The sequence below is a fragment of the Lissotriton vulgaris genome, chromosome 6 (genome assembly GCF_964263255.1).
Source record: "Lissotriton vulgaris chromosome 6, aLisVul1.2, whole genome shotgun sequence".
NCBI lineage: Eukaryota > Metazoa > Chordata > Amphibia > Caudata > Salamandridae > Lissotriton > Lissotriton vulgaris.
Window position 1 is genome coordinate 778,198,322 of NC_141694.1, and position 24,175 is coordinate 778,222,496.

General features: G+C 43.7%; 1 protein-coding gene across 3 annotated transcripts in view; it reads left to right on the forward strand.

Moving 5' to 3' along the window:
• Positions 1 to 24,175, forward strand: part of LOC147707978 (amine sulfotransferase-like) — a 453,149-nt gene that overhangs the window by 300,171 nt on the left and 128,803 nt on the right. For all 3 annotated transcript variants that reach the window (XM_086926801.1, XM_086926802.1, XM_086926803.1), the window contains exon 3: positions 7,246 to 7,454. In XM_086926801.1, the coding sequence (XP_086782927.1) occupies positions 7,246 to 7,454 (209 nt within the window). The remainder of the gene's footprint in view (positions 1 to 7,245; positions 7,455 to 24,175) is intronic.

The following is a 24,175-nucleotide window of genomic DNA, read 5'->3' on the forward strand; positions in this document are numbered from 1 at the left end:
AATGTGGAGGATCAGGAACAAACCTGAGAGAGTTGCTACAGAAATGTGTTTTGATGGCAAAGGGCAACAGCGCAGCACTCTGACCTGATACCACACAATGGCATCCGGGACTAGCACATCCCAACCCCATGCACTTCTGTCAGAACATTAGGGATGGTAAAAGCCACCAGGCTGCTTGGCCTTCGCTCTATTGGGTGGTCTCCACAAAAGACAGAACATCTAGTTGAACTGTTGAGGTGCAGTGGAAAATCTGTTAATGAAACAACAGCCATTTCTGACAAGCAGTCCATCCCAAACGGACCGGATATGCCCAATCAATCAATATACAGTGCTGCATAGACTGTCACCAAGCATGCTGTCCTGCACAGGGATGTCAGCATCATATCGCTGGTTGCTCTCCAGGAAGGCAGGCTCGAATGGTAACCACTGATGCAGGGAGCCCATGGGGGCCAAGGCAGGCCATCTGGGACCTCCCAGCAGCTGGGGAGTACAGCCAAGCAACAAACAGTTTCCTAGTACCTTGTCCCTAATAATTCAGAGGATGGCCACCTGCCTTTCCTGTAATCTGTGCAAGTGCCAGAGTGGGACATTTAAGCAAATGTTTGCACCCTCCTGGAGTCTTGGCTGGGTTTGAAGAGTCAAATCACCCTTCAATGTGACTTCCAGGGCAGCCGGTCATCTGGGGTTGCCAAGCATTTTTATGGAATGCATGACTAGATGTCCGGGCCTGAAGGCCAGTTATCTAGTTGTACTGTGTTTTATTAATTAGATTCTGCTCACCATTGTAGAGGCCAGGGGCGCCCCAGACAGGTATGTCCGATCAAATCTGGGGCGCAGGCAGGGGGCTGTTGAAGATGGGCCTCACTGAGCTTTGACTTAGACCTCAGGCACACCTTTTCACAATGGTGAAAAGGGTAAGCCCTATGGAAGACTACTGAACCCAATCCTTCTCACTCACTTTACACAGGGTGGCCGGCAAAGGGGACCCCGGCCCATGGCCCTCCACCTCAGCGCAAGCCAGAGTTCTGTGTTCCTGTTCTGACTCCATATTCCTATCCTTTCTCAGTTGCTGTTCCGGTTTCAATATATTAATTTTTGTATAGTTCAGTCCTCTTCCTGACCCTTATTCCAGTACAGATTTTTCCTGAGCTCAGTTTCTGTGTCTATATGTCTTTCACTGTTCTGCTTTTTTCTTCTTGATTGTTAATATTATTATTATGATTTTCATTGCTTCTACGCGTGCCAGTTAGATTCCAAAGCTTGTGCCTTTGGCACAGAGACCCAACCAGTGCACCTTCTTCATAGTGGCTGCCTAGTCTTCTCAAGAAGTTTAGCATCAGATCAAGAATGCTTGAAAGAAAGTCAGGGTAGGTCTTCACAGTCTGCTATAATGTCCTGTGGCTTTAGAGAATTGTCCATGAAAGAAAAGTAACTTATACATCCTGAATATTATTCCTTTTGGTTGGCTGACCTTCTATCTTAGATATTTATTCCATTTGTAACCCTGACCCTCACCTAATGCCTTTCAGTGAACATACATGTCTGTTAGCAGCAGAAATATAAAATAGTAATTCAAAAAGTGGTGTTGTTTAGGGAATGTTTTCTGAAGTTTTTAACTCAGAGAACCTGTGTAAAGACAACAAAAACAACTGCTAATTCAATTCCTCCAGTTAGAGTGGGTATAACTGTGCCCTTCTTATTTTTAGTGACTTTATTAACAAGTTTTCAGATAGTACACTCTGTGTTGGCTTATCACAAACAGTTCAGTTTTTAAGTTACTTGCTTAATGAATCGCCACACTTCTGTGATTTCTGGTCAATCCACCCTGCATCTAAAAATATGTTTTCAGTGACACTTAAAATGAATTCAGCCATGTCTGATGTACAGACCAAGGATACTTCTGACATAAAGAAAGGAGCCGTGTCCTCAGAGAAAGTCACTGAACTGAAGACTCAAGTCTGAAGAAGAAATGAATGCAGTTAAGAGAAAAATAGTGGACTTATATGATGACTATGTGTGTTTCTACTTTCAAAATGTTGCCAAATGTAATGAGTCTTTTATGACTAATATTTGTTTTGATAAACCAGACAGTCTGTTTCTAAATACCAATGATGTTAAAACTTTAACTGAAAGCTTTTGTGGAGGAATGAATCTTTAAAACAGAGAGCTGAGAATGAGAAACAATATGCCAACCAGCTGAAGATGAATTTGAAAACATTCTTCCTTCCCTTCTTAGGAGGTTAAGAATGCTTTATGTAAACCATGTCCCAGCTATGTGAATATCAAATTATTATCCTGTTTCAGTGCTGTAATTGCAGCTAAATTGAAAGATTACAGCTCTATAGACTTCTCCTCAGCCTCTGATCTGGTTTCCTGATTCCTTGCACCTGACTCTCAACCTGCACCTGTGCTCCTCCACTGAGCCTCCTGATATTTCTGTCTGGTGAGCCGAGAGTGCAATTGCTTGTAACTGCCCTTGCTGCTGTGTCTCCTTGCTCTCTTTTGGATCCTGCAGCTATATTCCAAACTTGCCTTTGCTTTCAGTTTTCACTGTTGTTGATTCTATGTTCCTGTTCTGATTCGTTATCTGTCTCTGTTGCATGGTTTTTATTTATCCTGCCTCTTATTTCCCCTGTTGTCTTTACCCTAGTTCTGACTGCACACATCCAGACCTCTCTTGTATATACAGATTTCTTGCCTAATATTTCAGTGTTTCTGTTCTGACTGCATATTCCTGTGCTGTTTTAGTGTGTTGGTCTCTGGAATAACCGGTTTCATGTATTCCACTCCTGTTCCAGACCCTTACTCCAGTCCAAATGTTCCCTGAACCTAGTGCCTGTTTCTATGTACTATCCACTGTTCTTCTTTGTCTTCTTTATAGTATTCTCCTGTATGTCATTTCTTCCAATGGTACCAGTTAGATTCCAAAACTTGTGAGAACAACCCAGCACTGCTTCTCCTTATTAACTTCTGTGAGATTAATCTGCTCCTTGCCTTCTTCTATGGTCTCTTTTTCACCTCACAGAGAGATCTCTTCCAAAGAACAGACAAACTATAATTTATGGTATCAGACAAAATGAGTGTGTCAGTGAAGGTACTAGAAAAGATCATCAACAACCAACTCATGACACACCTGGAGCACACCAGCTATTTGACGCCTCCCAATCCGGCTTACGCAGCAATAACAGCACCTAGACTGCCCTGGCCGCAGTCTCAACAGAGGAGAAACAGCAGCTCTTATCCTTCTCTACCTCTTGATAATCTTCAACACCATATCTCACCACACGTTGATCAAAAGACCTCACCACATCTGCATCTAAAGGGAGGTACTCAGATGGGTCACCTTCTTACTCATCGTAAAAACCCAGAGGATCCACTTCCCGCCTTTCACCTCTGAACCCAAGGATATCGCCAGCAGTGTCCCCTAGGGCTCAGCCCCACAATCTTCAAAGAATATACGACCCCAGTGGCTAACATCGACAGATCCCACTGTCTCAATATAATTTCCTGCGTAAACATCACCCAACTCATTCTCTCACTCACTGATGACCCCACAACCACCAAGACCAACTTTCACAGATGCATGGCAAATTTAGCCGACTGGATGAAGAACAACAGCCTGCAGCGGAACATGAACAAGACGGAAGTACTGAACTTCTGCAACAACAGCAACATGTGGAATGATTCCTGGTGGCCATCAGTTTTTGGACCTGTACCCACTCCCTCCAAACACTCCACGAGCCTCGGAATCATCATTGACAACAAGGTCACCATGAACTCACAGATCAACACTGTCTCCTCTGCCTGCTTACTCACTCTGAACATGCTAGGTAATATCTTTAAGTGTCTTCCCCTGCACACGAGATGCACCGTGACACAGGCCCTCATCTCCAGCTGACTGACTACTGCTACACTCTCTACTTAGGAATCACCTCACACCTCCTATAGATTCTTCAACCCATACAGAACACCGAAACTAGCATCATCCTCATTATTTTCCGATGATCCCACATCACATCCCACCTCAAGCAACTCCACTGGCTCCCCGTACAGAAGAGATGCCAACTCTAGTGACGGACCCACGCACACAAGGCTCTACACAACCAGGGACCCACCTGAACTTCCATCAACCATCACAAAAAATTTGCTCCGCCTCCCTCACATTTGCTCACACTCCCCACATCTTCTGAAGCAGAAGAAGAGGATGCTCCTTCTCGCACATTACAGCAAAGAACACGAACATCTTCCCCATGCAACTGCGGACCATCACTTCACTTTCGGAATACTGAAGGGCATTCAAGACTTGGCTGTTCGAATTAGCCTCCGGGACCTACAAGCACCTGAATACCCTGTTGGGGATTAGCCATGCTTTACAAATCCTGATTGATTGATATCCTCCAGAATTTCACAGGTTCCTTCAAATAGGTCAAGTACAGTGAGAGCCAATGTATACCCAAGGTGTGAATAAAGATGAGTCAATTCTATCAAAATCTTCAGAATAGATTGCTTTATTTTTCTTTGCTTTAAGTGTTTGTTATAAATCACATTTTGTGTATTATAAAGACTGACTCCAAAATTTGCCAACACTTGTTTCGCCCTAAGGAGGCATGCAAGCCAAGGGCTTTTTCAGAGCCAGTAAAAATGGAAATACATAAACAATGATCATTTTTATTTTTAATTGGTGATGAAACCCCATGTGTAATCTATTCCTTCACACATTATTCAGTGAATAATTTAACTTCTTAGGACTAGAAGTGCAGAGTGATAAAGAGAAGATGAGAAGCAGTGAAAGACATTGGTGTCCATTCAAAAGAAATAAACACAATGAGAATAAGAGTGCAGTTCAAAAAGCACCATATGCTTAACCCCTTTGATATGTTCGACTATTGACAAGGCACAGGCGTGATCTAGCTTTGATAAACAAGCATTACCTGTCCTTATATTATATGAAAAGGGAAATTTCTAATGAAAACAATTAAGCCTCTGGTCACTCTGATATTAGGCCTCTCAATAGACAAGCTGAAAAATGCAAATTTACCTCCACAAGCAGGGGTTAGATCAAGTAATCTATATATGGGAGAAATAGCAAGTGTATATTTTGTGTATGTCATCAATTCTGGTCGACAATAAGGCAGAGGGTGTACCACAGAGAAGGTCATATAATAAATCAAAACATACTAGTGAAAGGGAGTGTCATTTATTTTCCTTGAGGTAACTACATTTCACAAAGTAACTGACACCCACGTGTTGTTAAGAAAACAGTATGAGATGTCCCATTGGGTGGGAAAAATATGTCCCCCTTTTACTCCAGCTGCTGATAGGTAGTTTTAAATGGAACTAAAGCAAGTTCAAATGACCAATACTCCACAGAACAAGATGACCAGGACCGGCAGATCATAAGATGGGATAAACTATTCCAATACAATGGAGCACAATGGCCCAGTACTGCTTAATTGCCACTATTAGGCAAACCAACAACACCACCAAACATTTGCTTTCTACATAATGGAAAAGCAAAAGAAAAACCCAGAAGAAGTAAACAGGAACTCGGTCCCCCAGTAAATTTGTTGCATGGTGGTCAAGCACATGGATACCAGGCGGACTCCACTCGAGCTCTGGCCTAGGGCACTGGCAGAGAGTTTCACCTCACCGGGTAAAAAAACCTGCCCATCAGGTCTGCCAGAGCCCTTCTATCATCCGGGGAAAGCAGCTGCAGGTCCCCCACACCCTTGCGCTGTTACTGTAGAGGAAGTCTTCTACCCATTCTTGTAACCCATGCACACCATGTAACAGAGGAGGACATTTGAAAGACATTTGAGAGAATATATACGGCTTCCTGCTGTCCCAACTGGGCTTAAAGCCTCAAATGGACCTTCCAGGGCAGCTTGGAATTATGAACGCTGAGCCACAGCTGGAAATTATATGCATGTTTTGTTTATTTATTTTAAGTACAAAATGTCACTAGTGGCATTGGTATGACACATTTTGTACCATCCATGTTGGTATGGTAAATGTTTTAGGCATAAATCCACATACCCCTTATTATAATTTGATAAAGCTGTAGACAAAAAGAGCTCTTCGTGATCCATTGTGAGTATTGCAAAGGCAAAAATATATACATGGCTTTAGATTATCTGAAGAAGGGGACAGTTCAGCTGAGCATCATGACATGCAGGGAATGGGAGAGAGCAGGCCTCTCACTGTCATTATACCTCTTAAACATTCTACAACATTAGGGGGCTATCTACATACAGGGGGACATCTAGTGGGTTTACTCAAACCTTATTTTGAAGCACTAGTATACACACTACTTTTACCGTTAGGATTACCTTGAAGGGCCAATCATGTCAAACAACATGGATTTACTGAAACAGAACTAGTAGTCTTCACGTGAAAGTGCAGAAATAAAACTGTAGCTGTCACCTACTGTCAATCAAGTCATGGCGTGATGTTGTGGATGGGAGTTGCTTGTGATAAGGAATGACCACTTTGGATGTATCCCTATTTCCAACAATGCCCAGAATACTTTTCTCATGTAGCACACCTGTCAAGAGACCTACAACATCAGCATTCTTCACAGGAAAATAATCAACCAAAATTATGAAATGAGGAGCAGGATGTCATGTCACAAGGCAATCTCGCTAGATAACTGTATTCATACACCTTTTATTAGACGTATATGCAAGTAACGCTTTTGACCCTGTGCTTTTTGACTTGAAATTGAAACTAGAAAAACATTGGCATAGTTGTTTACTGGTTTAAGTTGTATAGGTATGTTTTATAAACTTCTGGTCCCTTTAAATGGGTTTAGAAAACTACAAAAGCAATATAAACAAGGGTTCTCCGAATTTTATTGAAGGTTTATAATGAAACTGTACTCTCTTTTGCCACCAAGAGGTCAATTGAGGCCTTAGTTGTGCTTTATAAGATCAGGAACATGATATGACATAACCTACCAAGAAGAGCGTAAGGTATCATGACCTAACATGACATAACACAACTTAACATTACCTCATGCTTAATACTTCCACTAATCTACATTGATATAACTCTTAATGAGGAATCAATTTGCTACTATTGCTATCCACTTAATGACTAATGGTGCATTGTTCCCGCTAGGTATTATAATTTCTGGGTTATCAATAAGATACTTTCTTTTTCCCTTGAAAACATTGTATGTGGAGAAGTTTTGCTCTATACTGCTTCCGCAACTTAAATACTAAACATTTGAAATTAATCTTACAGGGACAGTATGGACGCAACAGATTTTAAGTTTGATTTATTATGAAGGGCATCGTAACAAAACAGAAAACCTTCAAACGATCGATCGTGTTCCTCCTCTTGAAAATAATTTCAGAAAAGTGAATTTTGATCAGCAACCCTCGCCTCGTCTTTTTGTATCTCACCTACCATATTACTTGACCCCAAAAGGTCTAAAAAACAAAAAAGCAAAGGTAAGAAACACTGATTTTTTTTATGTATAGTTTCGCTGACAGAATATCAACACCTAAAATATCACCTTACCAAAATAGTGTCATAAATATCGATGTAAAAAATATCAACATCCTATGTCAAATAAAAAATTTCGATCTCATTAATTTAGTTGTACAAAATAGTGTTTTTTAGATATACATAATAACATATTAAATAGTAAATATATCAAATAGTAACATTAATTTAAAAAAGAAATTAGTATTAATAAACATCCTAACAAATATGACAAATAAACTTTATTTCAAAAAGTTAAACACACATATATATATATATATATATATATATATATATATATATATATATATATATATATATATATATGTATATATTTCCTTTAAAACAGATGATAAACTAATACTTGTAATGTATTTTATCATTAAAAAATGATGTAAAATTAAAACAAAATAGATGTATACATATACCAATAACATAAAATCTAATAAAAAAATTCTAATTAAATTAAAACAATAACCTATTTAAAATCTTTAAATTTAGTAAAAAATATTTTTCAAATACAAATATTAATAATTACAAATATTGTAATTTAAAATAGACAAAATATAATAATGTAAATTATAACAATAAAAAATGAATTATAACATTTAATACACTTACTATTCCCACTACAGTTTAAACAAACCTACACAAAGTATTAAACTAAATATATAAAAAATGTACTACTCCCACTTAGCGCAATGCATACATATTAAAATTTGATAAAAATAAAATTTACAGAACTCCCTCCAATAAATGCAACAGTACTTAAAGTGATAGATTGCACATATGTAATATTTTCTGCACCCATTCCAGCAGATACAACACCAGGAAAACTGTTGAAGAGCAGAGGGTTAAAATTTACTATTCACATTCCACTGAGTTTAACAGTAGAGAAAATCTTGAATTGCGGAGGCATACAATGAACTTTTGCGACTCCAGTCAGTACAACAGTAGGGAAAGGGTTGGATTGTGGAGGGGTACAAATTACTATTCTCACTCCTTTAAGGGCAGCAGTAGAGAAAGTGTTGGATAGCGGTAGGATCAAATTTTCTATTCCCACTCCAGTGAGTACAACAGTAGGAAAAGTGTTGGATTGTGGAGGGAAAAAATTAACTATTCCCACTCAAGTCAGTGCAACAGTATGGAACATTTTGAAATGCAGAGGAGCAAAAATTACTATTCCCACTCCAGTGAGTGCAACAGTAAGGAAGGTTTTGGATAGCGGAGGGGTAAACGTTACTATTCCCACTCTAGTGAGTGTAACAGTAGGTAAAGTGTTGGATAACGGAGGGGTAAAAATTATTATTCCCATTCCAGTGAGTGCAACAGGAGGGAACGTGTTGGATAGCGTAGGGATAAACTTTACTATTCCCTCTCCAGTCAGTACAACAGTAGGAAAAGTGTTGGATTGCAGAGGGATATAAATCACTATTCCCACTCCAATCAGTTCAAAATTAAAAACAAATAAAATATCATCATCAAAATAAAAATATTTTAAAAACAAATTAAATAAGAAATATATAAATAGGTTGAAAATTAAAATAGAAATATATTTATTATTGTAAAAAATTCTAAATAAAAGTTATAATAATGTTAAATACATGTCACAAATACCTACAAATATTATATTCAATAAAATGAAAAAAAATGTATTTTTCTTTAGAAATTATTTAACAAAAACATTAATTATTACACATATTTAGTTTATTTACTTCCTAACCATATAACTCCTAACCTGCATCTACAATCAAATTAAAATTCATAGAAATTAATTAACTTTCCAACCTTTTCCCCTATACACCCAAAACCCCCACACAAAGCTGGTAAACAATTAACATATTTAATTATCAATTAATTAATATTATTTTCGAACTATTTATTGATTAATTAAAAATAAATTACTTTCCACCCTTTACATCTATAAACCCTATAACCCACACCTAATATAAATTACACAATTTCGATACTTATTTATTAACTAGCTGTACCCGGCCACCCGTTGGTGTGGCTCAGTCTGGTTAAATGGAAGAGAAAGAAAAGAATACGCGCACATTTCTAATTTGTTTAATTTCACAATGCTTGTGGGTATACAATATTTTTTTGTGACTATTTTCTGTATGCGTCCCTTGTAGTTATTGCGCAGCAAGCAAATCAATAGGGTCTGTATTTTCCTTTCGATTAAAAACACGCGCGTATTGTACACGTGCAAATTCAAATCCAACGTTGTGTATATATAAACATGCGCAAATGTTGCAAAGTGAACCAACTCCTCCCCCCTCATTCCACCTACTTCCTGGTCTGCCATCCTGACACCAACTTTCCATTCTAATATATGTAGACTATTGTCTCTATGTGTCCTTTCTTAATGTTGCAAAGTGAACCAACTTCTCCCTCCTCCCTCCACCCACTTCCGGTCTGCCATCCTGACACCAACTGCCCATCCTTATAAATGTAGACTGTTTTCTCTATACATCCCTTGTATTTGTTGCGCAGCAACCAAATCGATAGGGTCGGTTAGGCCTTTCGATTTAAAACACACGTGTATTGGACACGCGCGTATTCAAATCCAACATTGTGTGTATATATAACCATGCGCTAATGTTGCAAATTGAACCAACTCCTCCCCTCCCTCCACCCACTTCCCGGTCTGCCATCCTGACACCAACTGTCCATCCTAATATATGTAGACTATTGTCTCTATGTGTCCATTCTTAATGTTGCAAAGTGAACAAACTCCTCCCCCCTCTCTCCACCCACTTCCCGGCCTGCCTTCCTGACACCAACTGTCCATCCTAATATATGTAGACTATTGTCTCGATGTGTCCCTTGTAGTTGTTGCGCAGCAACCAAATCGATAGGGTATTTTCGGTCTTTCGATAAAAAATATGCGCGTATTGGACACACGCGTATTCAAATCCAATGTTGTGTATATATGGACACTCGCTTTATCGAATTCAACATTGTGTCAAAATTTCAAAGCAATCGGTGAAGAACTTTAGGAGATTTCAGATTTTGAACAAACAAACATTGACATTTTTATGTGTCTGTTCTGGCTTTCGATTAAAAACATGCACGTATTCGACACGTGCGTGTACAATGCCAACGTTGTGTATATAAAAACACGCGCTTATTCGAATCCAACGTTGTATCAAAATTTCAAAGCAATCAGTGAAGAACTTTCGGAGATTTATGATTTTGAACAAACAAACATTTACATTTTTATTTATATAGATTATCAACGAATTATTAATTAATTAAAAATACATTACTTTTCACCCTTTACCCCCATCAACCCAGCCCACACCTAAAAAGAATTACAAAATTGCCATAATTAATGATCAATACAATAATTATTATTAATTCACAAATATTCGTTCATTTAAAACTTCCCACCCTGTTCCTTTATAAACCCAAAACCTGCTACAGAACTAAATATCGCAAAATATAATTAAAATAAAATTATTCCTACTAAAAATGTAACACCTATATTAAAAAACATAAACAATACTTATATAAAGATACATCACACATATTTTAAATATATACTAAAATATGTAACATGAATTTAAAAATCGATATTTTAAATAACTATACTTTTGCAATAATATTAATGAGTTCAATATTTTTAAAATCAATATTACTTACCTTAAAATCGAAATTCTTGTTCCAATATTCTTGCTGTTGATATTTCTGTGTCACAATATTTACAGCTTGATAATTGTGTCAGTCGATTTTACAAACTCAATATTTTGTCTAAATACCCTTTTCAAGGCGTGTATCCCTTTTGAATAATTGTTTATTTTGTTTCAGTCTGTTTAGTATTAGTATTTGGGCCTGGCTGAAGAGGGCTTTAAGTCTTGAGTGTGCGAGGTAACACATTTTAGGATCAATGTGGAATTTTTAGTCACCTCGTGCCCTGCTGTTCACAATGCGATTAGGACCGGAAAATCCCACCCGTCACAGTTTCCTAGATGTATTGCAAATGAATCAAGGAGGATACATTATAAGCTTTGAAAAGTTCAATATTAAACATTCGATTGCCTCAATAAATATCATAAAAATAATGTATTATTCCATTCATTAGATCTCACAGACAATTGCACATCAACCATTTAAGTACAATTAACCAACCTATGGTATCTATGATGATAGTCACATGATTGTCTTTCAGGTGACAATGTCAGCCATCCATTTTTATGTTTGTAGTTATTTTTTCTATGTAAGCAGTCTGCACGTTTTATGAGGAAAACCCCACTTCTTCAGGGTACTGAGATTACTTCTCTTATGGATCACTTTACAATATTTAATGTTATTTTTCACATGCAAGTTTCCCATGAATTCACAACAAGGATTACAACCTTAGGTTGCTCCATAAACAACTTCAGATAATCCTTCTATATCACAATGAAGCCCATAATCATACACAACATCTGCATAGGTGCATTTCACAGGAAAGGTTGCACAGAAAAATAAGGGTTCCCCTTGTTCGAGCAAATTCCCGTTAAAATGTCAGCAAGGCCATCTTTATGAGGTATTGGCATGTGCCTTGTTTCAAAATGTCAAGGCAGTTAAACTGCTAACATCGATATGTATGGCTGACATTGTCAACTGAAACACTGTGTCATGTGACAGTTCCATGAGCTAAAGAATTGGGGGTTGAGATGTTATCTCTAGCAATTGCCAATGTTCAGAAAAAAATGCAAGCATTCCTCCCATCAATTTTGTGTGTTTCATGTTTGCAAACTTTGGTTGAACTGATGCAATATTGATTCAGCAAGCTTTCTCAATGGCTAGCAGTCCTTAATCAAACAGAGAATGAAAATGTCAGATGCCATCCTCCTGCCCAAAACAGAAAGATTATTTGATGCACTCGTCCCTAGTGTGGTGTAATGCAGGAGAAATATTAGCCACCATGTTGTTGAAAATCCCACAACTCTAAAGAATCGTATCAAAATGGCAATACATTTTCACATGGTCCAAAAGTCTTGTGAATGCGTTTACAACGCTTTGATATAAAGGCACTCATTACGATGTCGTCAGGAAGAAAACCAACCGGCTCCTTGTCAGAATTGGTTCCGACCGACTCGAGTTTGGCGAGTCTGCTTCTAACTCCGTTCTGAAAGTCTCCTATTGACTTCAATGGGAGCCAGTGTTCTGACGGACAACACAGGCTACTATTGAAAAAAGGGGTGGTTGTGGGAAACCTTGCACCCTGTCGGAGGCACCCCATGGTGCCTGCCACACTGTGCATGGTTTGAAAGGAGGTTCCCTTGGGTACCCCCACAGCCCCTAACCAGAGTCCTCAGGGTGAAGGGGGGCCTACTAGGAGTTATCAAAGTCAGTTTCTAACAGCCTTTTCATGTTGAACAGACTGAGTTTGAAAGGCTGTCCGAATCCGACATTGCAATCTGTCGGTTGGAAACACTGTCCATAGAGCTGTATGATTCGGCTTCGACTGACTCAGAGTCTCCGAATGCCGGTCGGAACTAATTCGGACTGATTGAACGGTTACCTTTCCATCATAATCGGACTGTCAAAAATGTTTCAGACTCATTTGGAAATATAGGTTCCAACACGTTTAGGAGAATCCGACTGTTGTTCGGAGCCTTTCCAACCCACATTGTAATGCGGCCTAAAGTCTGCTCAGTAATATAGATAACTCTGTAGCAAAATCAAACAGAACTGGTACGCTGAGTATCAGAATTGTGGCTGATAAAAATCACTGTACTGCTTCAGGTGACTATGACAAGTGGGAACTAATTTACCAATAAGTTGGCAGCTAATTGCTAAGGGGGGTCTTTCAATTTCACTGCCACCTGGGAATCAAACCAATTATGTATATACTTTGGATAACATAATTTTGTGTTGGTAAAAGATATAGAACACATGAAAAAGCTTCTGCTAAATGAATATTTTTTGTGGAAGCTTGAATGGAAACTTAATCAATATTGGTTAATAACAAAAATAAACAACCAGTTTCTAGAATTAGAAACAGGTAAAGTTCATGCCCATTTTCAATCACTGGGGTTGCAAGTATCAAAATAGAAGGAGTGCACACCCCCAAAACTACAACTAAATGACGTGTCTGTTTACCTTCTCTTAACATTCTTCCTGCTTCTTTGTTACTGCTATCTGGGCCAGGGACTGGCCTACCCCTTCCAGGATTTACACATCACACAACTCTAGTTTGTCCAAAGTCCCCCACTTCTTTTGCAATTAGAACATTTAGTACAAAATGACCTTGTGAATCAGGAGCCAGCATAGCTGCAAATTCTTCTTTTTGGATTGGTAGAAAGTTCTAATATCAGCCAGCCTTTTTGCCTCCACATTCTCCTAATTTACACCAAATTCAGCATTACCCCTTTGTCCCTTTTGCTGTGATGACCCACTCATTGAGCCCCTGTGCCTCCAATCATAATTATGCCTGTGGTGACCGGCTTCCGTGATCTAATCTGTGGCATGCTGTGGGAGCCAGTGTTGTAGGTGAGGGAGTGGGGGAGCATGTCTGCCGATGGTGCGGCAGATCAGGGCTCCTCCTCAGTTCCTTTTCATGGCGCCTGGACTGAGGTCTGCAGTGCATGACTCTAGCCAGCTTGTGGGCGTGTGCTTGTTGCTGGGAAGACAGTGTCTCCCCTGGATTCTGTTTTTCTGAATGGCCAGCCTCGGGAGCCCGAGCTCTAGTGCTTCCTAGTTGCCTGATGGGCTATGCTCTGACCATGTATGATCAGCTAATGTTGACTGGCATGTGGGTCATAAGCGGGCGTGCAGATCGGATGGCGCCTTCTTTCTGGCGGCGTGCTTCTGGTCGGGTTGTGTGTTGCCTCTGCTCATTTTGGCATACTTCCTCCTCAGGGCCTGTGGTGCGGCCATCTTGTGGGATACAGTTAGCTCACCGGTGTGTCCTGCGGTGTACTGTGCAGTGCTGCTGCTCTTTCTTCTGTTTGTGTGTTCTGTCCCACTCTGGCCTGCCCCTGCATTGCCATGTGGGCTTCTTTGGTGTTGTCCTGGTACGTCATCAGCACTTCTTGGGCTGGTCTGTTTTCTGGGGTGCATGGGACGTCTGCACGTGGTGTGGCTGACTTTTCCTTTTTTGGGGGGATGATTGTTCCCAACTTTTCTCCCTGCTGGTGGTCTGCGGTGCATTCCCCTGTCTGGAGTGGTTGTGGCATGTAGCCATGGCTGAGTTCGTCCAGCAGGTGGTTTGCTGTGTCTTCCTCCAGCTGGGTTGTGTGTGTGGCTGTGTTGCTGCTTGTGGTGCAGCAGGATATGCAGCATACTTCTGTGTCTCCTCCTTGGCTGCTTTGCTCCTGTGGCTCATGGCATGGTGTCTGCTTGTTGGAGCATAGGGGCCGGGTGCATCTTTCTTGTGGCCTTGGTGTGCACTTGTGGCTTTGAAGCACCGCTGTGCCTGTGACAGTGGCATGGTTCCGGCATAACCCAGGTTGATGGGAGCCTCTGGTGGGCGCAGTGTGGTGATGGCTGTGTCTTATCTGAACGTGTTTGTCTGGGCTGGCTTGTGGGCTGGGAAAATCTTTTCTTGGGGTATGCTCGGCATTCTTCAATACGTTTCTTTGCCTGTGACAATAGTCCCAGACCATGTCCGCTCCTCCCTCCCGGCCGATTTCTGTGGTTGGTGCTGACTCTTTGTTTTTGGGGGTCCCTGATTTACTCTACCACACTTGCTGTTGCACTTGTGTTGGTGGTTTTTAGGGCTCGTCAGCTGTGTGGATGCTGGTCCCCTCAATCGTCCTTCCTCTGACCTCAGTCGTCCTTCTTCTAACCTCAGCCCCTTGTCAGAGATAGCCGGGAGCTGTACCTCTCTGGCATGGTCTTCTGCTTTTGGTGGCAAGATGCTCTGGGGGCCTCTTTGTGGTTGGTGTCTGTACCTGCTCTCCCTGCTTGGTTGTTTCCTTTCAGCTTATAAGTTGTTGGTTGTCTTCCTTGTGCTTGAAGCGGTTGTTTCTGCTGGTAGCACGGCAGGATGTGCAGCGCGATTTTGGTATCCCCCGGCCTGCTATGCTATACTTCAGCAGTCTATCTGTGGTTTGTCCTTGTGCTCCTTCTGTTCTGCTAACAAGTATCCCTGTTGGCTAGTGGTGCAGGTCTTGGACTCTTTGGGTTGTGTTGAGTGTTCGGCCTTGGTGTCACCACGCCTTGATATCCTGTGCCTTCCTTGGCATCATCCATATATTTTCGGGGGCTGGTGGTGCCCCGGCTGGAGTGTTGGTTTTAGTGTTGGCGGTTGGAGTCCTGGCTGTGTTGCTGCTGCGGCACTGGCCATTTTTTCCATGCCTATACAATATTGAATTAGGTTGAGGTTGGTCCAGTTAAGTTTCTTCATCTGTGTTAACTCCTGTGGGTCCTGTGGTGCCTGGAGAGTAATCCATTCCAAGACTGTTGTTGGTCCTTGTGCCTAATATTGGCACCCTTTCAAGCTTTTCACCACCTCTGTGTCTCTGTGGGCAACTGTGCTCCTGCCATGATCGCTGTTTTGCTCACCAATAACAGGTGTTGGCTGTTGCATGGCTCTCTTGTGGATATTCAGTAGTGGGGGTTTCACCCCCAATGGCGTGGCAATGGTCCTTTCTCCTGCTTCCCCTGTGCATTGGGGTGGGAGGGGGATGCTGATGCCACTTTCTGGCCCGATTGTTCCTTCTTGGCCCCTCTTGTTGCCTATTCTTCATTCCTTCCAGGTTTTTTTTTCTTCGGATCATGTGGTTTGTGCGGCGGATGGTGGCCTGATGGAGATTTTCGGGGCCTCTTCTTTTGTTTCCAGGGCAGCCTTTCGTAGGGCTTCGTAGGTTTGCTCCTTGGGGAGGCTGTGCAGGAGGGGGCGAGTTTGTCCGATGTCGGATGTCCTGGTCTGGATGGTCAAATTGTATTGTCTATGTATTCTATGGCTCTAACTTTGTTTCTTTTGGGTGGCTGCTGTATTGGTGCTATGGAAACCTTTTGCTGCGGCTTCCTATGCTGCCCTGTATTGCCATGGCTTGTTGGCATGTTTCCTGGGCATGTCATATGGTATGTCATATCCATGGACTGCGGCTTCTGCAGTTGCATTCTTGTATCAATGTTGTCTCTGTGTTCATTTGCTCATCGTCCACATTGAAGTGTATGCAGGCTGGGGCATCTTCTGCGAGCCAGGACCTGTGGTACATCTCTTTTCCTGCTTGCAGTGTGGCCGATGTTTCTCTGCGTTCCGTTGCCTGGCAGATTTTTGGCCTATGGGCCTGCAGTTTGCTTCCCTCCTTTGGCCTCGGGTGCTGGTTTCCTCCTGCCAGGCTTTTCAGGCTTCCGGTCCCCTTGTGAGGGAGGTTTTCTGCTGCTAGGTATGTTGGCCTCTGTCTCTTCTTCTGTGCATATTTACAACAAGGGGTGGTGAGGGACAGAGTCTCTGAATTAAGCAGAAAGCTCTCACCCAGTCAAGAGATCAGGGCTAGATCCAACACCGTTTTTTAGCTCACTGCACCATCCCAGTTTCAGAACCTGGCTGTATGCAAATTAGTCTGTTCCTGTCCCAGTGCATGATGGGAACAGGGCAAACCAAACTACAAAAGCCAATTCTTACACTGGGAAGGAAACAAGCTCCCGGGGACCGGTTTCTGGCATTACAGCCGTCTTCGGCCCGGTTTGCTTGAATCCTGATGGTGCAATGAGCAAGGGTCTCACATCTGAGAATACCCTTCCACGCTTAGGGTGGACAAAAATATTTACAACAAGGGGTGGTGAGGGACAGAGTCTCTGAATTAAGCAGAAAGCTCTCACCCAGTCAAGAGATCAGGGCTAGATCCAACACCGTTTTTTAGCTTACTGCACCATCCCAGTTTCAGAACCTGGCTGTATGCAAATTAGTCTGTTCCTGTCCCAGTGCATGATGGGAACAGGGCAAACCAAACTACAAAAGCCAATTCTTACACTGGGAAGGAAACAAGCTCCTGGGGACCGGTTTCTGGCATTACAGCCGTCTTCGGCCCGGTTTGCTTGAATCCTGATGGTGCAATGAGCAAGGGTCTCACATCTGAGAATACCCTTCCACGCTTAGGGTGGACAAAAATATTTACAACAAGGGGTGGTGAGGGACAGAGTCTCTGAATTAAGCAGAAAGCTCTCACCCAGTCAAGAGATCAGGGCTAGATCCAACACCGTTTTTTAGCTCACTGCACCATCCCAGTTTCAGAACCTGGCTGTATGCAAATTAGTCTGTTCCTGTCCCAGTGCATGATGGGAACAGGGCAAACCAAACTACAAAAGCCAATTCTTACACTGGGAAGGAAACAAGCTCCCGGGGACCGGTTTCTGGCATTACAGCCGTCTTCGGCCCGGTTTGCTTGAATCCTGATGGTGCAATGAGCAAGGGTCTCACATCTGAGAATACCCTTCCACGCTTAGGGTGGACAAAAATATTTGCAACAAGGGGTGGTGAGGGACAGAGTCTCTGAATTAAGCAGAAAGCTCTCAACCAGTCAAGAGATCAGGGCTAGATCCAACACCGTTTTTTAGCTCACTGCACCATCCCAGTTTCAGAACCTGGCGGAATGCAAATTAGTCTGTTCCTGTCCCAGTGCATGATGGGAACAGGGCAAACCAAACTACAAAAGCCAATTCTTACACTGGGAAGGAAACAAGCTCCCGGGGACCGGTTTCTGGCATTACAGCCGTCTTCGGCCCGGTTTGCTTGAATCCTGATGGTGCAATGAGCAAGGGTCTCACATCTGAGAATACCCTTCCACGCTTAGGGTGGACAAAAATATTTAAAACAAGGGGTGGTGAGGGACAGAGTCTCTGAATTAAGCAGAAAGCTCTCACCCAGTCAAGAGATCAGGGCTAGATCCAACACCGTTTTTTAGCTCACTGCACCATCCCAGTTTCAGAACCTGGCTGTATGCAAATTAGTCTGTTCCTGTCCCAGTGCATGATGGGAACAGGGCAAACCAAACTACAAAAGCCAATTCTTACACTGGGAAGCAAACAAGCTCCCGGGGACCGGTTTCTGGCATTACAGCCGTCTTCGGCCCGGTTTGCTTGAATCCTGATGGTGCAATGAGCAAGGGTCTCACATCTGAGAATACCCTTCCACGCTTAGGGTGGACAAAAATATTTACAACAAGGGGTGGTGAGGGACAGAGTCTCTGAATTAAGCAGAAAGCTCTCACCCAGTCAAGAGATCAGGGCTAGATCCAACACCGTTTTTTAGCTCACTGCACCATCCCAGTTTCAGAACCTGGCTGTATGCAAATTAGTCTGTTCCTGTCCCAGTGCATGATGGGAACAGGGCAAACCAAACTACAAAAGCCAATTCTTACACTGGGAAGTAAACAAGCTCCCGGGGACCGGTTTCTGGCATTACAGCCGTCTTCGGCCCGGTTTGCTTGAATCCTGATGGTGCAATGAGCAAGGGTCTCACATCTGAGAATACCCTTCCACGCTTAGGGTGGACAAAAATATTTGCAACAAGGGGTGGTGAGGGACAGAGTCTCTGAATTAAGCAGAAAGCTCTCAACCAGTCAAGAGATCAGGGCTAGATCCAACACCGTTTTTTAGCTCACTGCACCATCCCAGTTTCAGAACCTGGCGGAATGCAAATTAGTCTGTTCCTGTCCCAGTGCATGATGGGAACAGGGCAAACCAAACTACAAAAGCCAATTCTTACACTGGGAAGGAAACAAGCTCCCGGGGACCGGTTTCTGGCATTACAGCCGTCTTCGGCCCGGTTTGCTTGAATCCTGATGGTGCAATGAGCAAGGGTCTCACATCTGAGAATACCCTTCCACGCTTAGGGTGGACAAAAATATTTAAAACAAGGGGTGGTGAGGGACAGAGTCTCTGAATTAAGCAGAAAGCTCTCACCCAGTCAAGAGATCAGGGCTAGATCCAACACCGTTTTTTAGCTCACTGCACCATCCCAGTTTCAGAACCTGGCTGTATGCAAATTAGTCTGTTCCTGTCCCAGTGCATGATGGGAACAGGGCAAACCAAACTACAAAAGCCAATTCTTACACTGGGAAGGAAACAAGCTCCCGGGGACCGGTTTCTGGCATTACAGCCGTCTTCGGCCCGGTTTGCTTGAATCCTGATGGTGCAATGAGCAAGGGTCTCACATCTGAGAATACCCTTCCACGCTTAGGGTGGACAAAAATATTTGCAACAAGGGGTGGTGAGGGACAGAGTCTCTGAATTAAGCAGAAAGCTCTCACCCAGTCAAGAGATCAGGGCTAGATCCAACACCGTTTTTTAGCTCACTGCACCATCCCAGTTTCAGAACCTGGCTGTATGCAAATTAGTCTGTTCCTGTCCCAGTGCATGATGGGAACAGGGCAAACCAAACTACAAAAGCCAATTCTTACACTGGGAAGGAAACAAGCTCCCGGGGACCGGTTTCTGGCATTACAGCCGTCTTCGGCCCGGTTTGCTTGAATCCTGATGGTGCAATGAGCAAGGGTCTCACATCTGAGAATACCCTTCCACGCTTAGGGTGGACAAAAATATTTACAACAAGGGGTGGTGAGGGACAGAGTCTCTGAATTAAGCAGAAAGCTCTCACCCAGTCAAGAGATCAGGGCTAGATCCAACACCGTTTTTTAGCTCACTGCACCATCCCAGTTTCAGAACCTGGCTGTATGCAAATTAGTCTGTTCCTGTCCCAGTGCATGATGGGAACAGGGCAAACCAAACTACAAAAGCCAATTCTTGCACTGGGAAGGAAACAAGCTCCCGGGGACCGGTTTCTGGCATTACAGCCGTCTTCGGCCCGGTTTGCTTGAATCCTGATGGTGCAATGAGCAAGGGTCTCACATCTGAGAATACCCTTCCACGCTTAGGGTGGACAAAAATATTTACAACAAGGGGTGGTGAGGGACAGAGTCTCTGAATTAAGCAGAAAGCTCTCACCCAGTCAAGAGATCAGGGCTAGATCCAACACCGTTTTTTAGCTCACTGCACCATCCCAGTTTCAGAACCTGGCTGTATGCAAATTAGTCTGTTCCTGTCCCAGTGCATGATGGGAACAGGGCAAACCAAACTACAAAAGCCAATTCTTACACTGGGAAGGAAACAAGCTCCCGGGGACCGGTTTCTGGCATTACAGCCGTCTTCGGCCCGGTTTGCTTGAATCCTGATGGTGCAATGAGCAAGGGTCTCACATCTGAGAATACCCTTCCACGCTTAGGGTGGACAAAAATATTTACAACAAGGGGTGGTGAGGGACAGAGTCTCTGAATTAAGCAGAAAGCTCTCACCCAGTCAAGAGATCAGGGCTAGATCCAACACCGTTCTTTAGCTCACTGCACCATCCCAGTTTCAGAACCTGGCTGTATGCAAATTAGTCTGTTCCTGTCCCAGTGCATGATGGGAACAGGGCAAACCAAACTACAAAAGCCAATTCTTACACTGGGAAGGAAACAAGCTCCCGGGGACCGGTTTCTGGCATTACAGCCGTCTTCGGCCCGGTTTGCTTGAATCCTGATGGTGCAATGAGCAAGGGTCTCACATCTGAGAATACCCTTCCAAGCTTAGGGTGGACAAAAATATTTACAACAAGGGGTGGTGAGGGACAGAGTCTCTGAATTAAGCAGAAAGCTCTCACCCAGTCAAGAGTCACCCCCACGACGCACATCGATGGTTTTCTGATAGTCTTAAAACCTTAAAACTAGGTCTCCGCCAGGCCGAGCGCCGCTGGCGCAGAAACTATGACTCTGTAAAGAAACAACTCTTCCTAAAATTATTGGGAGAATACAAACTAGCCATATCAGCTGCAAAAACTGCTTACTTTTCCACCAAAATCCTTAACTCTGCGCAGAAATCTAAAGATATTTTTGCAATCGTTGACGAGCTCTCACACCCGGATAGGGTAACTCTCAAACCCCTTCCGTCTCAAGCACTCTGTGACTCCCTCAACTGTTTCTTTATAGAAAAAATTATCAAAATCAAAAATAGCATCTCCTCCACTCCCCCGGCTGCACCCTCAACTGAGGCTGCACCCTCTGTCAACCCTCAATCTTTGACTCAGTTCCCCCCGATATCAGAAGAAGTCTTCATCAGTCTGCTTAAAAAAGTCTCCTCTGGTTCCCCCACAGATTGCTGCCCCCCCCGCGATTCTCCGGGCTGCCTTCTCAGCCTGTCCCACCCCTCCACTGGCCCTTTTGAACAACTCCCTTCTGCTCGGCGAGGTTCCCAGTCAGTTTAAGAACGCGGAAGTACTACCCATCTTGAAGAAACCCAGCGCCGATCCTACAATCATGGCCAACTTCCGTCCCATTTCCCTCCTTCCCTACCTTAGCAAGGTACTTGAGTCATATGTCACCAGCATCCTCAGCTCCTTCGTTGAGGACTCCAACTTCCTGGACCCTCAACAGGCTGGGTTCAGACCAGCCTACTCAACCGAGGCGGTCATTCTCTCTGTAATGGAGGAACTCCGCAGAGGTGCTGACTCTAACGCCAGCCAAGCCTTAATCCTCCTGGACCTGTCGGCAGCCTTTGACACGGTCGACCACTCCATCTTGGTCGACCGTGTCAAGGAGGCTGGTATTGGAGGGACGGCCCTTGACTGGGTTCGTTCCTTTTTGACGAACCGCCACCAATCTGTTCGAATCTCCAAATTCTCGGCGGATAGGATGAAACTCACCAGCGGAGTCCCGCAGGGCTCGTCTTTGTTCCCACTCCTTTTTAATTTATACCTTACCCCCCTGATCCGCTCCCTCCGGGGCAGGAATGTCACTGCATTTAATTATGCAGATGACATCCAGCTCATCTTCAACCTTGACTCGCAGGAAGCGGCCCAGGATTTCCAGTCCACCCTCTGCCATATCAGTGACTGGATGGGCGCTCACCACCTTAAGCTCAACCCCGACAAGACGGAGCTCGTTCTTGTCGGAGGCTCAGCCAATCCATGGAACTCCACCTTTTGGCCCCTTTCCCTCGGCCCCCCTCCTAGTCCCGCCGAAAAAGTAAAAAGCCTAGGGGTCTATATTTCACAAGATCTTTCCATGAACCATCAGATCAGTGCCACAGTATCCTCCTGCTTCCACCAGCTCAGAAAAATCCGGAAAATAGCTCACTTCCTGACCACTGAAGCTCTCACCTTGGCGCTGCTGGCGCTAGTCATCTCCCGGATTGACTACGCCAACGCCCTATACGCAGGCATTCCGCAATACCAAATAAAGAGACTTCAGTTAATCCAGAATCAGGCTGCCCGTCTCATCTACCGTCAGCCAAAACATCACCACGTCCGTCCCCTCCTCAAAGCCCTTCATTGGCTTCCTGTGTCGGAACGCTGCAAGTTCAAACTTGGCTGCCTAATCCATAAATCCCTGGCCGGCATCGGCCCCTCTTTCATCTCCTCTCTTCTTCATCCGTACGCCCCCCCCAGACACCTCCGCTCCTCCCATCACACCCTTCTCCAGACACCTAGGTTCAGGCGAAAAAAGCACGGAGGCCTTAGATTCTCCTTCTTGGCCCCCTCACTCTGGAACTCTCTACCTCTAGACCTCAGACTCTCCTCTTCTTACCTTCACTTTCGGTCTCTCCTAAAAACTCACCTTTTCCGTGGTGTCTATACATAATGCTCTCCTTTCTCCCCTCTCTGCCTCTTCATGGGTTAGTGATCAGCGCCAAGAAACCGTCCGGTGAACGCAGCGCTCTACAAATCCTTTTTACATTACATTACATTACATTACAAGAGATCAGGGCTAGATCCAACACCGTTTTTTAGCTCACTGCACCATCCCAGTTTCAGAACCTGGCTGTATGCAAATTAGTCTGTTCCTGTCCCAGTGCATGATGGGAACAGGGCAAACCAAACTACAAAAGCCAATTCTTACACTGGGAAGGAAACAAGCTCCCGGGGACCGGTTTCTGGCATTACAGCCGTCTTCGGCCCGGTTTGCTTGAATCCTGATGGTGCAATGAGCAAGGGTCTCACATCTGAGAATACCCTTCCACGCTTAGGGTGGACAAAAATATTTACAACAAGGGGTGGTGAGGGACAGAGTCTCTGAATTAAGCAGAAAGCTCTCACCCAGTCAAGAGATCAGGGCTAGATCCAACACCGTTTTTTAGCTCACTGCACCATCCCAGTTTCAGAACCTGGCTGTATGCAAATTAGTCTGTTCCTGCCCCAGTGCATGATGGGAACAGGGCAAACCAAACTACAAAAGCCAATTCTTACACTGGGAAGGAAACAAGCTCCCGGGGACCGGTTTCTGGCATTACAGCCGTCTTCGGCCCGGTTTGCTTGAATCCTGATGGTGCAATGAGCAAGGGTCTCACATCTGAGAATACCCTTCCACGCTTAGGGTGGACAAAAATATTTACAACAAGGGGTGGTGAGGGACAGAGTCTCTGAATTAAGCAGAAAGCTCTCACCCAGTCAAGAGATCAGGGCTAGATCCAACACCGTTTTTTAGCTCACTGCACCATCCCAGTTTCAGAACCTGGCTGTATGCAAATTAGTCTGTTCCTGTCCCAGTGCATGATGGGAACAGGGCAAACCAAACTACAAAAGCCAATTCTTGCACTGGGAAGGAAACAAGCTCCCGGGGACCGGTTTCTGGCATTACAGCCGTCTTCGGCCCGGTTTGCTTGAATCCTGATGGTGCAATGAGCAAGGGTCTCACATCTGAGAATACCCTTCCACGCTTAGGGTGGACAAAAATATTTACAACAAGGGGTGGTGAGGGACAGAGTCTCT